At 27.3% G+C, this 22,728-nt stretch overlaps 2 protein-coding genes across 2 annotated transcripts; one reads left to right on the top strand and one right to left on the bottom strand.

Annotated features, from left to right (window-relative positions):
- Positions 1-313: 313 nt before the first annotated feature.
- Positions 314-2,039, bottom strand: LOC132924903 (uncharacterized). Its single transcript, XM_060989344.1, has 4 exons — positions 1,835-2,039; positions 1,500-1,617; positions 1,320-1,438; positions 314-426 (listed from the first exon to the last, which is right to left on the bottom strand). Exons 1-4 carry the CDS (start codon positions 2,034-2,036, stop codon positions 314-316), a joined length of 552 nt encoding a protein of 183 aa, XP_060845327.1. The 5' UTR covers positions 2,037-2,039.
- Positions 2,040-14,607: 12,568 nt separating this feature from the next.
- LOC132926571 (DNA-directed RNA polymerase III subunit RPC2) lies at positions 14,608-21,661 on the top strand. The gene is made up of 2 exons (XM_060990939.1): positions 14,608-14,988; positions 18,429-21,661. Exons 1-2 carry the CDS (start codon positions 14,785-14,787, stop codon positions 21,561-21,563), a joined length of 3,339 nt encoding a protein of 1,112 aa, XP_060846922.1. The 5' UTR covers positions 14,608-14,784; the 3' UTR covers positions 21,564-21,661.
- Positions 21,662-22,728: the final 1,067 nt, after the last annotated feature.

Genomic DNA, 22,728 nt, shown 5'->3' with positions numbered 1-22,728 from the left:
ACTTATAATTCTATAATTTTTTTTTAATGACAAATTATGGGAACCATACCTTTTTTTACATTAATTTCAGTTCCTAGATACAACTGATCCAAATTAACAATCTTAGTACGCAACTTGACAGCTTTATTAAACTGGTATTTGGATCCAACACTAATTAAAGAACCATGGTTTATAGATGACCAAATAACATGCAAACCCAAATTTAATCGTTTAGAACATGTTTTGATAATTGAGCCAGTAAATACATTTTTATCATTTCTGTAAAACATAAAACAATTAATAATAAAAACAATTAAATGTATTGTTATTTTACTTACATTGAGGTGGTTAACACAAATTTTTCAGTTTTATAGCTGAGAGATAAGCTGCTATACTTCAATGCTTTTTGGTTTGTATTATATTTAACATAAAGACCGCCCAACAATCCTAAAGAGGAAAAATAATCAATTAACATGTTAACTAATACATGTCATTGGTAACCCAAGTGTTATTATCTTTTAATGTAAAGTCATTTAGGTTGAAAACGATCTAGATCATATAGTTTATGTTATGCAACTTAGAGCACTTACTGCCAAATTCAACATCAACATTAAATGCGACTAATTTTAACGGTTTGGAGACAACAATATTTAATATACCTAAACTGTGGTGTAGACTAAAAAATTCGATCTCTTTTAAAAAAAACCTACAAAATACTTTAACCTAAACTGATTATTAATCAATACACTATAATAAATTAATTTTATTAAATTGATGTTTATATTATGTATAATTTATAAAAGAAAAAATAATATTTAGACATGCAAGTGAAGTAATTTTAAATATTTAAATTACAATTTAAAAAATATATATTATACCTTTGATACATAATAACAAATTAAATTCCACTATACTAGTATATTAAAAATAAATATGTATGAAAAATATCTTGACAATATTTAACAAAAAAAACTTAAAATGTATTTTATTTAATGGTGTAGAAAACATTGTACATACATAAATGGTTTTAGTGGGCAAAGGCTGAAAAAAAGTAATGTTGATGCATGAGACAGCATGAGGCAGCGGACAAACAAGTGGCTTATACAAGAAATTATAATATAGGTAGGTCAAATATCAGCTGTTGACCCAAACCTTTTTTTACATGATATTATTTAAGAACAACTGATTGTAATCATATTAATTTTATCAAAATCAAACAACTGAAGCTATTTTCTAAAATTAAACATTTACAACATACTATGTAAAAATTGAATAGCTTGCGCTGAACTTACTTGGGTTGCCAAGAAGTATTTAATGTTAATAAGTATTTAATTAATTACCATTGTAAGCAGCTACAGCCGAGGCATTAATAATAGGTTTGAGATTTTTGAATTTAGTGTCCAAGCTGAGTGAGACATGATTATTCTTGTATTCAGTTTTCACATCCACACCCTTAGAACTTTGGAAAATTAAAATTATGTATATATTAAATTTGATTGAATTTTATTATTTTAACTTACTGGTTCTGGCAGTCAATTGTACCACTAGTTGTAAGTGTGACACCGGGTAACAATCCAATTATAGTAGCTTCAGTAGTCATATTATGATTCATGGTCCATCTCTCAGCCAAAAAAATTACTTAAAAAAATAAATAAAATTGTATTAAAAATTGAACACAATTTGTAGATGTTTAAGTATGGAAAAATAATTAGGTAATATCAATGAGCAAATAATTTTTAAAATACATAGATTGATAAAATTGGCAAATTTATTAATCGAAACCAATTAAAATTGTTAAACTAACAAGATAAAGGGAAATATGAAAAATCATGATCTTTAATTGGGGATGACTCACAGCAATTAAATTTTTTTAGCTTGTATCTGGTTTCAAAATAAGATGTAACAACATCGCCTGTCTCCAATCCTTGAATACCGCCAGCCGAGATTCCCAATTTTTTATACGTATTCACATCTAACCTGAACCCGTCGAGCACATCATAACCAATGTCGAATAAGTTACGTGCCTCTCTACCGATATTACCGAATGAAGGAGCCATCTTGATCGGTATCTTTAGAAAAGTTCTAAAAAAACGGAATGAAAAATAAAATTTATATTATTTCCACGACAAAAAATGTTAATGCAATTTCTCCAGGACCTGTTAACGTCCGTGTCAAGTGAACGCCCTAATGGCGACGGGATTGAAGGAGTGGGAGAGCGGAGAGGGAAGTCATTTATCAACACCGAACCGCGGCCACAACCCATAGAAGGTCGGAAGGCGGTTGCGATGCAAACTTTCGTTTTGCGGACGGTAGGTTAGAGGGTGGATATGACTTACTTATGAAAATTTGAGTCGAGTAAAAGAAAAAAAATGTCCGATACCAATAACCGTAAGATCGGAGTTCAGGCTAGACGTGCACGAACGAAGACCTGCGGAATAATGAAAAATCGAAGAGTATAGAATTAAGATTAGAAAAGAATCGGAGATAAAGAATCAGTGATACGATCTGTGGGTCACACGACAGGTGAAAACATAAGGAATGGAAAAAAAACAATGTCCGTCCAAGACGGATAAAATATTTCTAAACGCGTTCAAACCCGAAACAGTGGACGAAATATTTGCAAAAATGACTGTTTAACGACCTAAATCAGTGGGATTGATTAATGTTGATCAAACATATTTGTTTGCAATTGTACGAAATTATATTGAACTTATTTGATTCATGGACGAAAAAGCTCCGGTACAGGACACGGGTGAGTATTCGCGTGGGACGTGACTATTGATTTTTCTCAAAAATCGTTATTACCGCTAGATAGCGGTAAATATTTAGTAAAATAATTCAATATATTATAATATATTCGTTGGTACGTATAGGTAATACGTCCCTGTGTCGTGCTGTTCTGGCCGTAAGGCAGTGTACACTATGTACAGCGACTTTGAGTGCGATTACGACGATTACCATAATATAGCAATGCACCGTCGCGGGGTTTCAGACGAAAATGTAAATACTTACATAATAATGTTATATAATATTCAACGAGTTGATAACGCATTACCAACGTGTAGAATACTCTGCGATTTGTTAGGTTAGCCCCACAGATATATATATATATTAAACTAGATAGCCGACTACTTTTAATAATTTAAGCCTGGCCGCCATGCATAGGTTGGGCGATATATTATTAGCAATACATTATTACAAAATATATATATGTATTTATATACATAAGATTATATAGGTTATTATACTAGGCCTCGGATAAATTTCAGGGAGGGGGGTTATAACCCCTTAACCCATTCTTCAACTGCCACCTCTGTTAATAACAATATATAGCGTTCCGGTCATAAGCGAAATTTGAGGGGGCTTGGGGGGGCTAATCCCCCTCAAAATCAATCATAGCTCCCCAAAATGGTTTGTATATAATATATCCTTCCGCCTTCAGGGAGCATACATCAAGTACATACATGCAGATTATAATAGCCCCCCCCCCAAAATTTAAAACTCAAATTGCGCCTGTGGTTCCGGTTCAAAATGTTTTCCATTCCGAGTACTGCCCAACCTGTATATGGCGACCAGGATTCATATTTAGATGCACAGTCAAGTGCATAGTCGGCTATCTAGTATAAAATGATGTCAGCGTACTATTTGTTTTCTCTCTGACCCACGCGCAACATAGCAAATTTTACATTTATTTTACAGTAATAATGTCTATAGCCATTAAACAGGATGGGGCGAAACAGACAGTGCAGTTTTGAAAGGCTATTAAAAAAAACTACGCAACTTTCAGAAATTATGTTTATTTAATTTTTTTCAGTATTTCATTCCGTTTTATGTATCAAGTTTCAAAAATTATATCAGAAAGATGATGGTCGCCAGCAGGTTAGCTGATGAAGGCGATTTTTGAAGTTTTCGGTCGCATTTTGACACATTTTGATTGGTATAGTGGTATAGCACCAATTTCCTCCCTAATTCGCTCTTTGAGGTCTTCCAAGGTGTGAGGCCGATGTTTAAAAACCTTTTTATTCAGATAGCCTCACAAGCAAAATCACAAATGCTCAAATCCGGTGAGCGTGCAGACCACCCCGCATCACCCCTCAGAGACAACCAATTTAAAAAAACGTACGGACGGCGAAGCCTCGTTGTTCACTAGACCAAACCAGTAACCACGGTAATGATCGATAACGGCATGGCCTGCCTGACGAAATGACACCATCATAATCGCACTATACCCACCACACGGAATGTACCAACCTTTCAAAACTACGCCGTTTGATTTGCCCTATCCTGTATTAATTTCTCAAATTAGAGTGAAATGACCTCTTATAACATTTTAAGTTAAGTACATTATCTGGGGCATCTTATAAGCGTTTTATTATATATTAATTTTTAAGCGAGTTATGAGTATTTTAAAATTATAAATTGTTTATACATCTTAAAACACTCAGATGCCCTAGATAATTTTGTTAACTTTAAATTTTATAAGAGGTCATTTCACTTTAATTTGAGAAATTAATATGGTTATAGTCATTAGTGTAAACTTAAAATTTGTTATGTTGCGCGTGGGTTAGATATAATAAATACTACGCTGGCACCCTCTTAATATACATATGTCTGTGGTTGCCCTGAGGTAAATTCATGGAGGGCAAAATTATTTTTCGCCGCTGGTATATTTGATGAATATACTAGGGGCTGGTGAATCTCGATTCCGGTGTGTAGAAACCGCCTTCGAGGTGGTTGAAATTTTTCACCGGAAAATCGGTAGGGAATGGTGATCGGGTGTCAAGAAATTGGTCACTAAAAATGTGATAAAGTAATTTACCGTATCAGTTATCATTTGGTGTAAAAGTTTGTCCCATCACATGCCTGGTTCGTTTTTTATTTCAAAAATAATAAAAACATGCCGAAAATTGTAATTGAGTGTAACTATCAGTGATCAGTCATCAATCGGTGTAATACCATGTCCGTCGCATACCCGGTTTTTTTTTTTAATGAAAAAAAAAATATGAATATGAAGAATGGTAATTGGGGATCTAGCTATCAGCCCTCAATCGATGGAAATCGATACCTGTATTCCTGAAGTCGAAAGTCTGATGCTGTTTTGTAGGAGAAAGGTTCAATTACGTGTTAAAACTTATCGGGGAAAAACTATTTAAATGAAATTAAACTTCCCATCAGGTCGGGCAGGTCGATAATCTGCAGACTATATGTCGGATCGCGGATGATGTACGTGTAGCAAATTAAATCAAAATTTGTATAAACTCTTCGAATACTATACATAACTTATATATAACTTCGAATAGTATAGGTATAGGATACCTAACTTGTTAGAGTATATAACATATCGTAAATATTATAATATTTACAGTGCCGAATCTCGAGAACTTAAAACGTTTTTCTGAGCCGCGACGAGTTTTGCGTCCAGCACTATCTCACTCATATGATTCAAATAATTCGTGTGTAATGAAACTCGAATATTCTTATTAATTGTCTTTTTAATGCATATTATTTCAACAATTACCGATTTATGTATATTATTCCTATTATAAATTCCTAATATATATTATATACTATTTGAATGTAAAAGAATTAAATATTAATGCTCATACATGATCTGTATAATTTCAATACATATTTTAAATATTAATACATATATTGTGTTTCATTAGGTAGTTACCAATTTTTTCAACAAATTAAGATTATAATTATTTAAATTTAAAACCTGTAGAATTCAGAATTGTACTCGAATATTTAATATAATATATAAACTATTGAAACTCTAATTTAAAACTTATTGATGATTATTAATTTTATTATTGTTATTAATTATTAAATAATGTATTTACTCTTGAGCAAAATTGAACAAAGACATGGTAGCTAATGAATACTATTGTTTAATACTGCATATTATATTAATAAAAATACATTATAACATTTATATGCATTGATTTTTATTAGTTAAGTGTTGGATATCTATTACACTCCAGAAGCATAGACGCATAGTTAATTTACATAATATAAATCTTACCACAGAAAAATATTACATAATATACACGTACGGCTTTCAAAAGACGCACATTACGCAAATACGAAAAGAACGGGTCGGAAAAACTCTGGAAGAGTTTTAAAATCCTATGAAAAGTGGAAAATATTCGAAAAATCACGTCAGTAGAAATAATAATAATAATTAATAATCAATATAATATAATACAATATAATCGACCGCATATATAATATAGACCGTAGACTCTATGCCATAGAGTAATATTGTTACTGTAATAAATTACTATGACATACACCTTTTTTCTATGCGACTGCTGCGATCCTGATTATCGTGAACGTGACTATTATTAGCGTTTTATTATATAAGAAAGAAGAAGAAAAAGACTATAATTATATGAAAATATGAAAAACTCCACTGTCTAACCTAATCTAACAGTGATTCACCGAGCACTCTCAGTTCTTACTCCTTTTTTCTTCAATAATGCAGCTATTTAAAATCTCGTGTTTGGAATTTTCAAATGTACCTACTCAAACGTCTCAAACACCACAAGTTCAAAATTTTGAGATTTTCTGTTATACGACTTGGCGATAGTTCTTACGGAGAAACTAACTTCAGTTTTTCAATAATTGAGAATCGCTTTATATAAGTACTGCAAATTATTTAGCAGATAATTTTTCTACACATTTTAACGTATCGAAATCAAATTTGTGTATATACATTTTTTATATTCCTTGATTTCATTATAAAATAACTAGATTTCTCTTTTTCAAGTGCATTTTTTTTATTAATACACACATTTATTATTAAACGTGGAATTTTATTTTTAATGCATTTAGTATATTCCAATGGTTTTTAGTTTTTTCACAGCGATAATCAGTAATCAGTAGGTATTTGCTTCACGCTTCAACCACAAATCCTTGACCTTTCGATGAATTTTGTCCAAATTTGAACTTTTGATGGTTAAAAAAATAAATCATGCCTATTGCCTATATGTATTTTAAAATATTTGTATAAAGGTAGCTATAAAAACATGTTTACATATTATATAATATATGGAATAATTTTTTCCGAGGTTGTTTTTTTCTAGTTACATACCATGATTTCAATTGAATTTGAACTTCAAAAGTGTATCACAAATAATTATCTTTGTAGATATTTAGATTTTATGATTTCAATCTTAGTAACCACAACTACGTATGAATAATCATGTATACAATTTTCAAAACTTAAAAATACAAGAAAGACAACTATTAACCACAAAACAGTTTGTTTTCTTTTGTGGTTTCGATAAATATCAAAATATAAACTTATAATACCTCCTTATAAAAAAAAATCATAACTAATGAGTACATTTTTAATGACATTTGTGTTCTATTTTTTGTTAATTTTTCAATAATAATAGTGATCATAATATATTCATTTGCTTAATTAATATAGCCAGGTTGTCAGATCCTTTCTTTCGTCAATAGAAGGTGTTTATGTAAGGAAATTCTATACAATTTTATTATTTTTGAAATATAAATTATTAGTTGATTCTTTTATTATTCTATCTCTATGATACAATTCATTTTATAAATTATTTTATCATACAGTACACCTCAAATAGTGAAAGTGAGCGCATTATGTATTTTATTATATTTGCATACAGATTTGAAGGTGTTTTGTATAGGCAACCCTACCGCATGCTTAATATTTTCGCAATTTCCTATTTTTTTTCACAAACCATTGCATAATATAAAAATATTGTCTACTCATTTATAATTGTGTAACTGTCCAAATTCTGATTTTTTCATGAATTTTTGTCTAAAAACTCAATTTATTATTAGTTATTAATTTATTACATTATCAAAAATCTAACTCCAAAACTAAATCTTTAATACTGGCCCCATTGAGATAAAATGTTCAAGGATCGACTAAGATGCGTCCCTAGATAATCTTCCAATTAGTAAAAGTTGTTCAACTCAATTCTTTATACGGTAAATGGTGATTCAAAAGTAAAGTTTTGAAAAAAATATTTTGCAGGAAATTTGGTTTTAGCAATTTCTTAATTTTAAAATTGAAATTCAACATTCCATAGAACAGAAATTTGATCTCGAGGTGTCACTGCGTTGGACCTCAAAAGAACATATATTGAATATCATAATAACAACATTTTATATTATGTGTTAAAATAACCATTTTTTTGTAGAATGCGAAGTTTTAGAAAAGTTATACCATAGTCTTACCATATAAAACTTTTTTAAATATTTATTTTATTTACTTAGGTACTGCATGTCTGCATATTCAACATTATTTAAGACAGTTTCTTTAATGAATCTGGTTTCGAAGTAAATAGTTATATTTTTCAGTCATAAAAGTTAAAATTAACGGTATAATTATACTGAACTTTCTAAATTGTTATTAACAAAAACAACAAATAACTGTGAACAATTACGACTTATTAGTACAATTTATAAGAAATGTGTTCGCAAACGTCAAAATCATATAATGTTCTATGTAAATAAAACAACTACGTGAACATACGTAAAAATTACAATAGGTAGACTTTAAATACCTTTTCAAATATTATATTTTTTAAATATTCTTAATTTCGTAGTGTGTTTCATCATTATCTATGAGTACCATTATTAGTACTGTATATTTGCATTAAATTGTTAAGAGAATGCCAGCGTAGTATTTGTTATCTCTCTAACCCACGCGCAACATAGCAAATTTTACATTCACAAAAATGACTATAACCATATTAATTTCTCAAATTAGAGTGAAATGAACTATTACAGAATTTAAAGTTAAGAACATTATCTAGGGCATCTCATAAGCGTTTCATTATATTTTTATTTTAAAGCGAGTTATGACTTATGAGTATTTAAAAATTGTAAATTGTTTATACATCTTAAAAAATTCATAACTAGCTTTAAAATAAAAATATAATAAAACGCCTATGAGATTCCTTAGATAATGTTCTAAACTTTAAATTTTATAAAAGGTCATTTCACTCTAATTTGAGAAATTAATATGGTTATAATCATTTTTGTGAACGTAAAATTTGCTATGTTCCATTTAATTGCATTTGAAAATAATATATCGTAATAAATACGCGTAAAATTTTTCTTACGAATTATGTTTTTGAAAAAAAAAAAAATAATGAATATCAATATTATCCATAGTTTAAATATGTAATTTCGTCCAAATTTAAACTAAACATATCTATAAAAGAAAATTGTGTTGATACATTTTAAAATTGCACATTTTATAAATTTTCAACTACATAATAATTTAGGAAAAAACTTCTAGTGTTTAAAAAAATAAATTGTGCCTTTATAAACTCGTATTTTAAATATTTTAATACATCTATTAGAACAAATGATGTGAGATCTTGACGATCTTGTATTCAATTGTCAGGCTTTTTAACAGAGTAAAATATTTACTAAAACTGCATCTATAGGAATAAAACGAATAATTCAAATTTAAAATATTTTTTTATACCATTTGTCTTCACAATTAATGTTTTTTAATTATAACAACATAAAAAATTGATATCCGTCATTGTTAAAATGTGTAAGTATATCATTTATCCTAATTTTAACTTCAAAATGTCTATAAAAAATAATTACTATTGTGATTATTTATTTCCTAGATTTTTTGGTTTCACGAAAAACACTATGCGGGAACTAAATACTTAAGAATTTACTATTCAATTTTTAACTAAAATTTGAATATTTTATGAATTTTTAAGTACAAAATAATTTGTAAATTTTCATCCTTTTTTGTTGAATTATACCGAATTTTGAACTTCCAAAGTTCCAATAAAGTAAAAATCGTGTCAATGTGTCTGATATTTTTCGATTGGTATATGAACAATATTTTAGAGACATCGTATTAAATTTTTTTGTTTTTCATAGAGTAAAAATAATTAAATTTAAAAAACTTAAAACATTGTAAAATATAATTGTCAATAAATAGTTAAAAAATTTCAATATATTTTGAAAACAATACCGTGTACAAAAATAATAATTTAAACATCTGGTGATAATTTTGAGAGAAATCAATTTAAAAAAAAATTAGATTAGCGTCAAGATTTCCGTTTTTCCTTATTTTTTTCTCCGATTATTATGTAAAGTACTTATACTTACTCATATTTTATTGATTTTCAAACGCAAAGTAAACATATTTAATATTTTCTTAGAAAAAATGATTTTAGATTCTAAACGAAGTGAGGAATGTATTGATTTTTCAATGATATATGTTTTTTTTTATTTTTTGTGTGTCTGTCATCACGTTTTGGAGTAGAAATAATGTTTTGATTTTTGACTTCAGCCCTTCTTTGAAAAGGAAAATTTATCTAGTTGGTACTTGGGAGGGGGATCAGTAATTTTCAGAAGTTTTCAAAAGTGTCAGGAAAAACCTTAAAAAAGTAACGAAAAAACGGGAATTTTTACGCATAATCAGTTTTCAACAAAATCGATTTTTTATTTTGCTGTAACTCATACAAAAAAAAAAAAAATAAAAAAAAAAAATATGAATTTATAATAAAATAAATAATATGATAATAATATTATTAAAGTACTAACTGTTACGTAAAATTAACTATTACTTACTATAATATAAAAATAAACGTCAAATGTTTAAATTAAACAATAACTAATAATACCGATTATTCGAGTACATAGAATAGACTATACGACTTCGTATTCCCATAATCAATGTTAAAAATAAATTTAATTATTATGTTTATTGTGTAGTGTGTACTTTTTAATTTAAGAAATCATATCTAGTCCACATATTCGTACACTTCTAATAGATACGAGTGGTATAATAACTGTGCAGTAGGCACGTAACGGAAATTTCACAAATTTTAGATGTAAAAAATAAAGTTTTTAATTTTAAATAAAATATACACTATTAGGCATTTTAAAAAAATCACTTTAGTATGTTATATTATAATCCTCTTTTGTACCTATATACTATATTATATTATAGTATTATATAAAACGTACAAATGTATACGTGCCTAAATAATTATTAAAATATATAATATATACACATTTTTAGTCAGTATTAAGTCAGGCCATAGCCCATAGTTTCGCCTATTCTCACTTCCCATATTAAGATTTCATATTAATTAATAATATATAAAGTAATGAGTTGAGTATATCATTTTAAATACGATACATTAATATACTTTTATGCCAACATTAGATTAGAACCTTTTACCTTATTTTTAACTCATTACAGTATTTTATATAATATTGAATATAAATCTTAATAGGTATTCTTGTCTTATGTCTTATGCAGTAAGTAATGCGCATTAGTCATCTACCATGCATCTATAGTAATTTCCAACGATTCGACGATAACGATGATTGGAATCCCCGAAAAATAATCAAGGAAAAAAAGTCCATGATAAAAACTAAAAAGATTCACAGAAAAAATTTCCCTAAAAAAAAAGCCCATGGAAAAATTCCACAATTTAATTATATGAGCTTTACATTTAATTTGTGTTCTTATTTGTTTCATAAAATGAAACTGAAAGTTGTTTTAGATGATATCAAAATAATTTAGTATAATTTAGAAACTATACAACCAATACAAAAAGAAAATTAACAGTAAAAAATCAAACTACATTAAAACGGCAACGGCTATATGCATAGACTACAATGAAAAAGAACAAAATATGAAAATTTCTTACAGGCTATTTCATTTAATACACAGTTTTAACTCGATTAATTCTATGTATAGGTACTTAAATTATTAAATTATTGTATGAACTATCGAAAAGTGACAAAGTGACAGTGGTCTTCAAACTATGGGTCGCGCTCGCGATAAGTCTACTGTTTAAAATTTAAAAAATCCATATTATATTATTTAATATTTTTATATGTTATGTATGTTAGATATGACACAAAAAAATTATTTCGTAGGTATAACAAATTTTTGAGTAAACCGTACTATTTTATATTTGTAAAAGGTAAGAAGACGTAATACCCGCATATGTTGTCTCAGTCTTATACACGTGCGACATAGCAAATTTTCGTTCACAAGTTTCAATATTGTGCTGTTAGTTTTGATATTAGAGTGAACTGACCTATTATAAAACTTAAAGGTACGATTATTATCCGGGGCCCCCGGCCACGTAGCCTTTTATTGATATTGTTATTTTTAAGTAAGTTATGAATGCTATGATCTTTTTGAAACTGTATATTTTAAAATGATCATAATTATTAATTTGTCCTTGTGTTCGGAGTTGATATCGTTTTATTATAGCATAATGTTTAGTCAAAAAACACTTAAAAAAAAGAAATTTATTAGTCGAGGATGACAATTTTTTTTTAATTTGGTTAGGTAATACGTGTACTTTTTTTTGTATCATTACTAGGGCTAAAAACCTAACCTGCCCTTAAAAAATCTTAAAATATGCATGTATTTATGCTCTAAAAATATGCTATTAAAATATGTATTAAAAAAGTATATTATTTTGTAATAAATAATAATATTATTTGTTGATATGATACATAAATAGATAAATTTTATTATACAGATTAATTTGATTAATTATTTTCTTTTTTCAGATTTGTTTTCATCTTACATTAAGTATTAGTATACCTAAAACAAAAATTTTTAATTTTTTTAGAAAACAACTTAAATTGAATATATTTGTATATTTTTAATATAGTACTTATTACCATGAGCATTACATTGAACTATATTAGATATTTTCTGAAGTTGGAAATTAAAAACTTACCCATTCATATAAAATAATTGTCAATTATGCACTTATAAATTAAAAATGGTCAAATATGCAAAATATGCAACTATACATTTTTAAATATAAACTCATATTGTTGTGAAACAAATTTCTATATTACTTAGCTATGTTTTTAATGATTATTTAAAAACATGCAAACTCCTAGAAGTCCGGAGCCCTAATCATTACATTTAATAAAAATTAAACACGTATTACCTATTAAGCAATATACATTAAGCAATTTGAACTTTTTTGACTAATAAAGCTGACATGAGTCGCAAAAAATGTATGGTAAGAAAATTGGGTCGCGAGTCAAAAAGTTTGAAGATCACTGTACCTATTAATAGATACGGTTTCGCCACAGTCCCAAGATGCCGTGCTGTTCCACTGTTGGCACTGCAGGGAAACCGTACCTTTACAATTAATACATTATTTACATTTATATTATTAATTATTATTATTGTTAGGCATGACTATGAATTATGATTATTATTTGTTATCTATATTATTATGTATGACTGTATGAGTTATTATTATAACATTACAGTAGCCAGTAGGTACCTTTAGGCTTTAAGTATACATATTAAAGATGCGTTATTATCTGTTAAGAACCGTAAACGACAAAGTTATTTGAATTGAAACTATTAATTACGTTAAGAAAAAAATTCAAGAAATATGTTACACTATTTAGCCTTAAGTCAGACATTAATTAAGTTTTAGTAGACTAAAAACAATATTTTGAAAATTAGAATCTAGGTTAAGCTATAATAATATTATACAAGAATTATTTAGTTATATTATTAAATGTAGTAGGTATTAACTGTAATAATTCATTTAAGAAAGGTTTTGAAATTTGTATTACTAATATATGGTAATAATTTAACAGTTGTTTAGTTAATTAAATTTCAAATTATCTATTTATTAATAAAACGATACTGATTTTATTAATTATATATAATGATATAATTAAATTATTTAGTAAGTAGATATCTGTCAAGTGTCAGTAGAATCTCAATAGTCCGGACGAATTCGGATCGAGCATCGACCGGATTACCGTTTTGTCTGGATTATACCTACTCCTCCAAATCAAATGATTATGATTTTTATTTCCACCACCTTTTTATTTATCGCACTTTAAATTACAAAAGTAATAAATAACTATTATATATAGTAAATTGAAAAACTTTATAATAATATAACTACCTAGTCGGTAAATTTTTTTTTTAATAATACTTTTAATTTTTTGTCAGTCTTCAGTAGGAACAATAAATTGGTAATAAAAATGAGAAAATTGTTTTTGTCAATAAAAATATTTTATAGATCAATTGGGTTCCGGGAATTCCGAGCAAACTACATACAATATTTACGAACAAATGGATTTAATGGACTTCTATACTGTCCGGATTATCGAAGCTCTACTGCATATCCACATTGGTAACTACATAATTATGATAATTAATACATTTTAAACATCTATGGGTACTAAGACGGTAAGATATAGTAAGTATATAGTAAGTAATAAGTTCATGGTATTACACAAATTATTTCGTTTTAGGATATCACTGATATTACTATATTAGTAACAGGTAGGTACTTACCGTGCATGGGCCATGGAGGTATGCATATAGTTTATTTCGTATGGAGGTGTACTCAACTACAGATACTTAATTAATTAATAATATTATAACTTGAGTATTATTTTATTATTTTGGGGTATTTATGTTTAGAGATCGTTTACATTAAAATATATTACGACACTTTCCCAGAATATAATTTACAATTTATGAGCAATGGGCTTATTAGTTATTATTACAGTGTACAGATAATATTATTATGAAGTAACATCATTTGTTATCACTTAGGCTGTCACGTTTGTCAGTTTATCATTTTCTTGAACATAACAACAAACGCACGTTTTTTCGTAATTCAGAATTCTATCGTAGAAGTTTTATTTTACTCTTCAAGTGTCTTAACGTTATGTATTAGTTTTCCAAATTTATTTAACTCTGTCAATTGTCGTTACTCATTGCAGAGACATAAGAACTAAAACAAAATAAAAATGGTCGAAGTGCTTCGTGACAAGGAATTTCTAGTCAAAGAATATTTGGAGACCCGTGGATTATATAGTCATCATATTAACTCTTTCAACGCATTTATCGATAGCGACTTGAAGAAAATCATTCAGCAAAACCATGCCGTACGAAGTGATGCAGACCCAAACTTTTATTTACATTTTAAAAATGTTACCGTCGGCCATCCACAGGTATGATAACATAATTTAGGTAATGTCATATGCCATACATATAATTTATTTTATGAATACAATAACTGATAATCACAAATCAATTGAATAATAGATACTATGCCAACAGTCCTTAACATATGCGAATAAACTATTTCACTAAAAAGTATTGATTTTGGTTTTAAAATAAATAACTATGATTTAAGAAGAATAGAAACATTATTCACATAGGAATCTAAGTTTTTCTACAGCTCAATTTTTGTTATTATAAAAATATGAAACTGATAATAATGCAAGTATCTCAATTCTAAAACTATGAAAAAAATCCTATTTTATTTGATATATTTCTATCAGATTCAAAATGTATTTAAATAATTATTTATCATTAGTTTAATTGTAATTTTTCAATCTATCTAAGAACAGCATACAAATATATTTACAGATCATCATATTTTCATTGGAATTATTGGTTAAACCTTAAAAACATGTATGAATTATTTATTTATACAGTGTAAATTAATTGGAAAGTCATTAGCTGTAATTAAAAAAATAATTTAAATATTCTAGTGCAAATTATAATTTAGTTTATTAATTAGTAATATATAGGGTTCGGAATGAAGGCAATATAATCAATAAAAAAAAGCATTTAAAATGAAAAAAAAAGGCAATTCATAAATATAATACAAAATAAAATAGTGAACATTTTTTAAACACTTTTAAATGCACATATGTATTTTGAGAAAAATACAAATTACAAACAATTTTATAAATATTAACTTACTTGAGTTATACCAGTTAATTTAATGCAAAATAAACTAGTTGTTATTAAAAAAAAAATTGACTACCATGTATTTTGATAAGCTGTCTTCACAAAAACGGCTACGGTTAGGGCTCAAAATATTTTTGTACATCGAAAAGGATCTTTCTTCGTCCACCGAAGTTATCGGGGCGTATTTCATACTTAAATAATTATCTAAATTAAGATTGCTACTTGATAGATCGTATTGCAAATAATAAAACCCATTTGTAGCGAATAGCGATAATACGCAAGCTGTGTATAAAATTATCAAATCAACTGAAAAATTAAACACAAAATAGGCATTTATAAGTACAAAGGGTAAAAAAAAGGTATTTATAAGTAAAAAGGCAAAAAAAAAAAGATCCATCGTCTAAGAAATCAAATGAAACACATTTTTGTATAAAAATTATTTTTCTATTATGATTAATAAAAGAAAGGCATTTTCCTTCAAATCCAAACCCTAATAATATAATATATAGCTTATAGCCTATACGGTATATAATAATACAATTTTACATTAGTCTAAAATATAAAAAGCTACTTAAATTTTTTCTTTTTTTTAAAATTTGAAAATAGCAATTTTGTTGTTATTTATTTGTATTATGAAGGAAAAAATAATTTTTGATTCTATTCAAAAAATACAGCATAATATTATGATAAAATTGAATTGTTTTCACACTTTGATAACTAATTTGCTAATTTAATAGATTATAAAATATACAACTTGTTGATATTTTATGTAAGATTTTTTTATTTATTTTGATAAAAAATTCAATTTCTGTGTACTTAGGGTTAGGAATAGTAAATTACATTTTATTAAATTAGTTATGTAAAATAAAATAAAAATTAAGACTACAAATTAAGTTATTTACGCACCTGTATTATTTTTATTAAATATATGGGATAATCCTTTTGAACATATATACATTACATTTTACACTATACAATATAGTGTATATTATATTACATAAACAATGACAAAAATGTTCTAATAGCTAGAAGGTTATTAACTTATAATACAAAATGATTCAAACGAATTGAAGGATCTACATTGGCATTAGACATCATACATCTGATAGGTTAATTTTTAAGGAAGTTGGTTGAGGCAAAGGGAACATAAAAAAGAGCTACAGATTGGGAGGAGAGTTGAGATGCACTGATAGAATTTTAACATAATAGGTAATATTAATTATACATATCAGTAAATCACTATATCAATAACCTCACCAGAGTATAATTAATATTATCAGTATTATTATTTTGGTACTTTTAAAAATGTTTAGGCCAATTATAATAAGATATATTTAAAGGTTTTTTTCAGATAAGTCTATATTAGATTCAGAAGTTAAAATTAACTTGGATATAATCAGCAGTGTATAGTGAACATATTAAATAGTATTATTAAAACAAAATAAATATTAAATATACAATTTCAATGAGTAGTGTAACTATTCTTTATTATGGTTTGGATTACTTAACATTATAGATACCAAAATATTATGCTGTATTTTTTTGAAATATAAATTTCTTTTGTTCATTCAAAATACAACCGATCAAAATGGTTATTTTCAAAAAAATTTAAGTGATTTATTTATTTATTTTTTTAATTTTTGTTCATTGTAAACAGTAGTCTATTGACCATTTATTACATATATATCTACATTGTTTTTTTAATTACAGCTATTGACTTTCCAATAAATGTATATACTGTTTATAATATAATATAATATACATTTTTTATTTTTTACTTATCTAATGTTTTCACGCCATAAAAATAATTGATAATTGAATCAATAATAAATATTTTTCATTATTGTTTTCATTACCTTTAAGTTTTTCTTTTGTCTAATTTTTTATTCTTTGAAAATTTTTTTATAGTTTATTGCATAATGTTAAGATAAAATCTTCAGTGTACACAATTTAAGCCGTATAAATTATTTATTCTTTTTATTCCTAGTATTTAGTATCATTATCATTCATTAAAATTATTTATTTTTATTCAATAATCGTTCATCTTTTGAAAATATATTAATTTCTTTACGACTAAATCATAGTATTTACATTATCTGTAAACAGATACATACAGAACATTTACATTATATTTATGTTTTTTAAAATCGACTGGCTTATATAAAATTATATCATAATTATATAGTCTTAACTGTATAGCACTCCCAATTAGTATATAGTATATTAAATAAACCACTATACTAAGAAACATCATATAATAATATAATAAACGTTAAAAATAATTTTTTAAACATCAAAACAGGCCTAAAAAATTGATAAACCAGAACCCGTGATATGCTGTTGAAAGGCTTCTTGAAAGCTCTTTAAAACTATTTAATAGGTAAATAATATTTTCCTTGTTCAAATAAACTACCTTACTATTAAAATTAAAAAAAGTTTTAAATAAATTATTCATAATATTAATTTATTATATCTAAAATAAATACTAAATTCATTCATAAATACTTGCATATGTCTAGTGGAGCTACAAAAGTAGTTATTCTATTTTCAGACTTTGAATCTTTGAATGATGTTTTTTGATTGTGAACATAACACTTGAAATATTTATATTTCTTGTACTACATTTTCATAAAATAATGATAAAAACTTGAAAAAAATTTACTATAAGTATTAATGGTGTTTTAATTTTTAGGTGGATGATGGCTTTAATGTTACTAGAAATGTTACACCACAAGAATGTCGTCTAAGAGACTTGACATATTGTGCTCCTATATACGTTGACATTGAATATGTTAAAAGTGGTATGAAATATCTTCGAAAAGGATTCATTATTGGCCGTCTACCTATAATGTTAAGAAGTAATCGATGCTGTCTTTACCAAAAATCAGATGCTGAGTTAGCAAAAATGAAAGAATGTATATATGACTCTGGTGGTTATTTTATAGTAAAAGGAACTGAAAAAGTAATATTGATGCAAGAACAACCTGCTAAAAACAAAATATTGGTTGAAAAAGATTCTAATGGAGTACCTACAGTTCAAGTAATGAGTAGTACTGTTGACAAAAAGTCTAAAACTAATATTATTTTTAAGAAAAATTTGATTTATGTTTGTCATAATGCTCTTGAAGAGAATATACCTTTTGTTATTTTTATGAAAGCTCTTGGTGTTTGTTCAGATCAGCTAATATTACAGATGGTCGGCACAGAGTTTGCTATTATGAATCAAATGTATCCATGCTTTTTAGAAAGTAGCAAGTTAAATATATATACTCAAAAACAAGCTCTTAGGTTTATTGGAGATCGTATAAAAAAAATGGGGTTTACCTCTGAAGACTATGATAGCAGAGTTATTACTGAAGTACATGATTTTTTATCTACTGTGATTTTGGCTCATATACCTGTGACTAATACTAATTATCATATGAAAGCTATATACACTTCAATCATGGTAAGACGTCTTATTTTTTCATTGTCCAATCCAGATTTATTTGATAGTAAAGATTATTACGGTAATAAGTGTTTAGATTTACCTGGATCATTTTTATCTTTACTTTTTGATGACACCTTTAAACGCTTCACTTTTGAACTGAAATCTGTAGCTGATAAGAATATACCAAAAGTAAAGGCTACTCCGTTTGATATAATCAAGTACATTAGAACTGATACAATTACAAATGCTTTGGTATTTGCTATTCAAACTGGTAATTGGTCTATTAAGAGATTTCGAATGGAAAGACATGGTGTTACTCAGGTCTTAACTAGATTGTCATACTTATCAGCTATAGGTATGATGACTAGAGTTAATTCACAATTTGAAAAAAGTCGAAAAGTATCAGGACCACGTTCATTACAACCTTCACAGTTTGGAATGTTGTGCCCTTCTGATACTCCTGAAGGTGAAGCTTGTGGACTCATAAAAAATATTTCACTCTTAGCTCATGTGACGACTGAATCTGAAGACGATGATGCTGTATTACAATTAGCTCTTGATTTGGGAGTTGAACCTGTCAGTTTGTATTCAGTAAATGATTTACATGAAGATTATATGTATTTAATAATATTTAATGGAAATATCATTGGTTCCACTAACAAATGTATTGACTTTGTTGAAAAATTTAGGAGATGTAGACGGAAAGGTATATTTAGTAAATTTATTTCCATTTATATATCAGAACGACATAAGTGTATTTACATCAACTCTGGTGATGGTAGACTATGTAGGCCGTATTTAGTTGTAGAAAATGGTCAGCCATTACTCACTAACGATCATATTGATGATTTAAAAAGAGGGTATTGTACATTTCAAGATTTTATAGATCAATCTCTTATTGAATTTATTGATGTTGATGAAGAGAATAATTGTTTAATAGCATATAATGAAGAGAAGATTGTTCCTGAAACTACTCATATGGAAATGGCGCCTTTTAGCATATTGGGTATATGTGCCAGTGTTATACCTTTTCCACATCATAATCAATCACCCCGTAACACCTATCAATGTGCTATGGGTAAACAAGCAATAGGTACTATAGCTTTAAATTACCAACATAGAATAGATACACTTCAATACAATTTGTGGTACACACACATACCAATGGTTCATTCTAAAGCAGTACCAATGATCAATTATGATAAGTTACCAGCTGGCCAAAATGCCACAATTGCTGTTATGAGTTACTCTGGCTATGATATCGAAGATGCTATTATATTGAATAAGGCTAGTGTTGATAGAGGTTTTGGAAGAGGTGGAACATTTAGGAATTCTAAATGTTTCCTAAGACATTATCCAAATCAAATGATGGATTCTATACAAGGACCTATCATCGATAATGCTACAAAAAAACCAATCTATAAACATAGGGCATTAGAAAATGATGGAATAGCAGCTATTGGCCAACCAGTATTTGATAAACAAGTCACAATCAATAAAGCAACACCAAAAACTATTACTGTAGAAGATGTAGGCGGCGATAGAGGTTTTAAAGAAACGCCCTTATTTTACAAAGGATACGATCCATCATATATTGACAAAGTAATGATAACATCAAATAGTGATTGTTTTTTGATCAAAGAAAACTTTAGACAACCAAGGCGGCCTGAAATTGGTGACAAATTTAGTAGTAGACATGGTCAAAAAGGAGTGGTTGGTTTGATTGTAGATCAAGAGGATATGCCTTTCAATGAAGTTGGAATATGCCCGGATTTGATTATGAACCCTCATGGTTTCCCATCTCGTATGACAGTCGGTAAACTTATTGAACTTTTAGCTGGCAAAGCTGGATTATTAGAAGGCAAATTTCAAGACGGTAGTGCATTTGGTGGTGCAACTGTCACTGACGTTAGTGATGAGTTGCAGAAACATAATTATAATTATTTAGGAAAAGATGTACTATACTGTGGCATTGATGGTAGACCGATGGAAGCGTATATTTACTCTGGCCCAGTTTTCTATCAACGTCTGAAACATATGGTAGCTGATAAGATACATGCTCGATCCAGAGGACCTAGGGTGTTGTTGACCAGGCAGCCAACAGAAGGTAGATCAAAAGATGGTGGACTTCGGATGGGAGAAATGGAAAGAGACTGTCTTATTGCATATGGTGCTAGTATGCTGATTATCGAAAGATTGATGTTAAGCAGTGATGTGGTAGAAATGGATGTTTGCAAATTATGTGGTTTATTTTCATATTCTGGTTGGTGTCACATGTGCCAAAAGAGTAATTCAGTATGCCGAATCAAAATGCCTTATGCGTGCAAATTACTTTTTCAAGAACTGCAGGCGATGAGTATAGTACCTAAGATATCATTAAAAAAATATTGTGACTGAAAAATATTTGTATTAAGAATTTAAAAACATTCTATGTTTCCTAAGTGTATTTGTTTAATAAAATAATTTAAATAAATAATTTGTTATTGTTAACAGAACACAGAACTGATAATAACATAGATTTTAAAAAATATCACAACTTTAGTTTAACAAAACACAAAGGTGAGTGTTCATTGTTAATTTATAATTGATTTATACATGCAACTAAAAATAATAGCTTCAGACATTTTGTTTGTCCGAGCCACTTGGGGCCACAATTAATTTCTCAATCAAATGATACGTATATTATATGCTTTAAAAACTGAATCAATTGAAAATACACTTTGATTTTTAAAATTACCTTTTAAGGTATACTTTATGTTGTTTATTTATTAATTAATGGTAATATTGTTTTTAACAAAATATATATAAGTATATTTAATTTATTTATGAAATATTGTATTACAAAAAATACAGAGTGCGGCATAAGTTGGTTCCCGCTGTCTTATTATTGAAAAACTGCGTATTATTATTATTATTAACAGCGGGAACCGACTTATGCCGCACTCTGTATTTCTAGTACTTATGTAAAAATAATGTATATATATACTTTTTATAACATCAATAAAATATTTTTGTTTTTAAATGCTTGTAGAGAAACAGAATAATTAGTAATCCCACATTGAAAAACAAAAATTAACATATTAATTTCCAACGTTTATATTTTATTATTAAAATGGATTTTACCATTATTATACATAGAAATCGTCCATTAGTTTTTGACCGATTTTAGGTGAATTTTTATTTTAATTGTTTTAATAACATGTAAGAGTATTAATATTATGTTATAACCCAAATTATAATGGTGCTAGATTATGTAGATTTGGTGTTAACAATATAATTTTGTTTTTATATTAACACAATCCTCATTCCTTATACTTTATTTTGTTTATTCAATTTGCATCAGCTAACATAATATTTTAAACAAATTTAAGTAAAGATCAATTATTTGAAGATAACATATAAAATTATATCTTATTATTTTCATCTTAATACATTTAGATTAAAAACTTTCATTTTATTATAGGCAAGTGATGACTGTATAATGATTAAAGACTTATGACTTAATATATTTTAATTATTTACTTTGACAATTTTTTTTTAATGTCATATTAATAACATAATT

This window comes from Rhopalosiphum padi, chromosome 3 (assembly GCF_020882245.1).
Source record: "Rhopalosiphum padi isolate XX-2018 chromosome 3, ASM2088224v1, whole genome shotgun sequence".
NCBI lineage: Eukaryota > Metazoa > Arthropoda > Insecta > Hemiptera > Aphididae > Rhopalosiphum > Rhopalosiphum padi.
The sequence above is the reverse complement of the archived record's forward strand: the minus strand, read 5'-3'. Positions and strand labels throughout refer to the sequence as shown.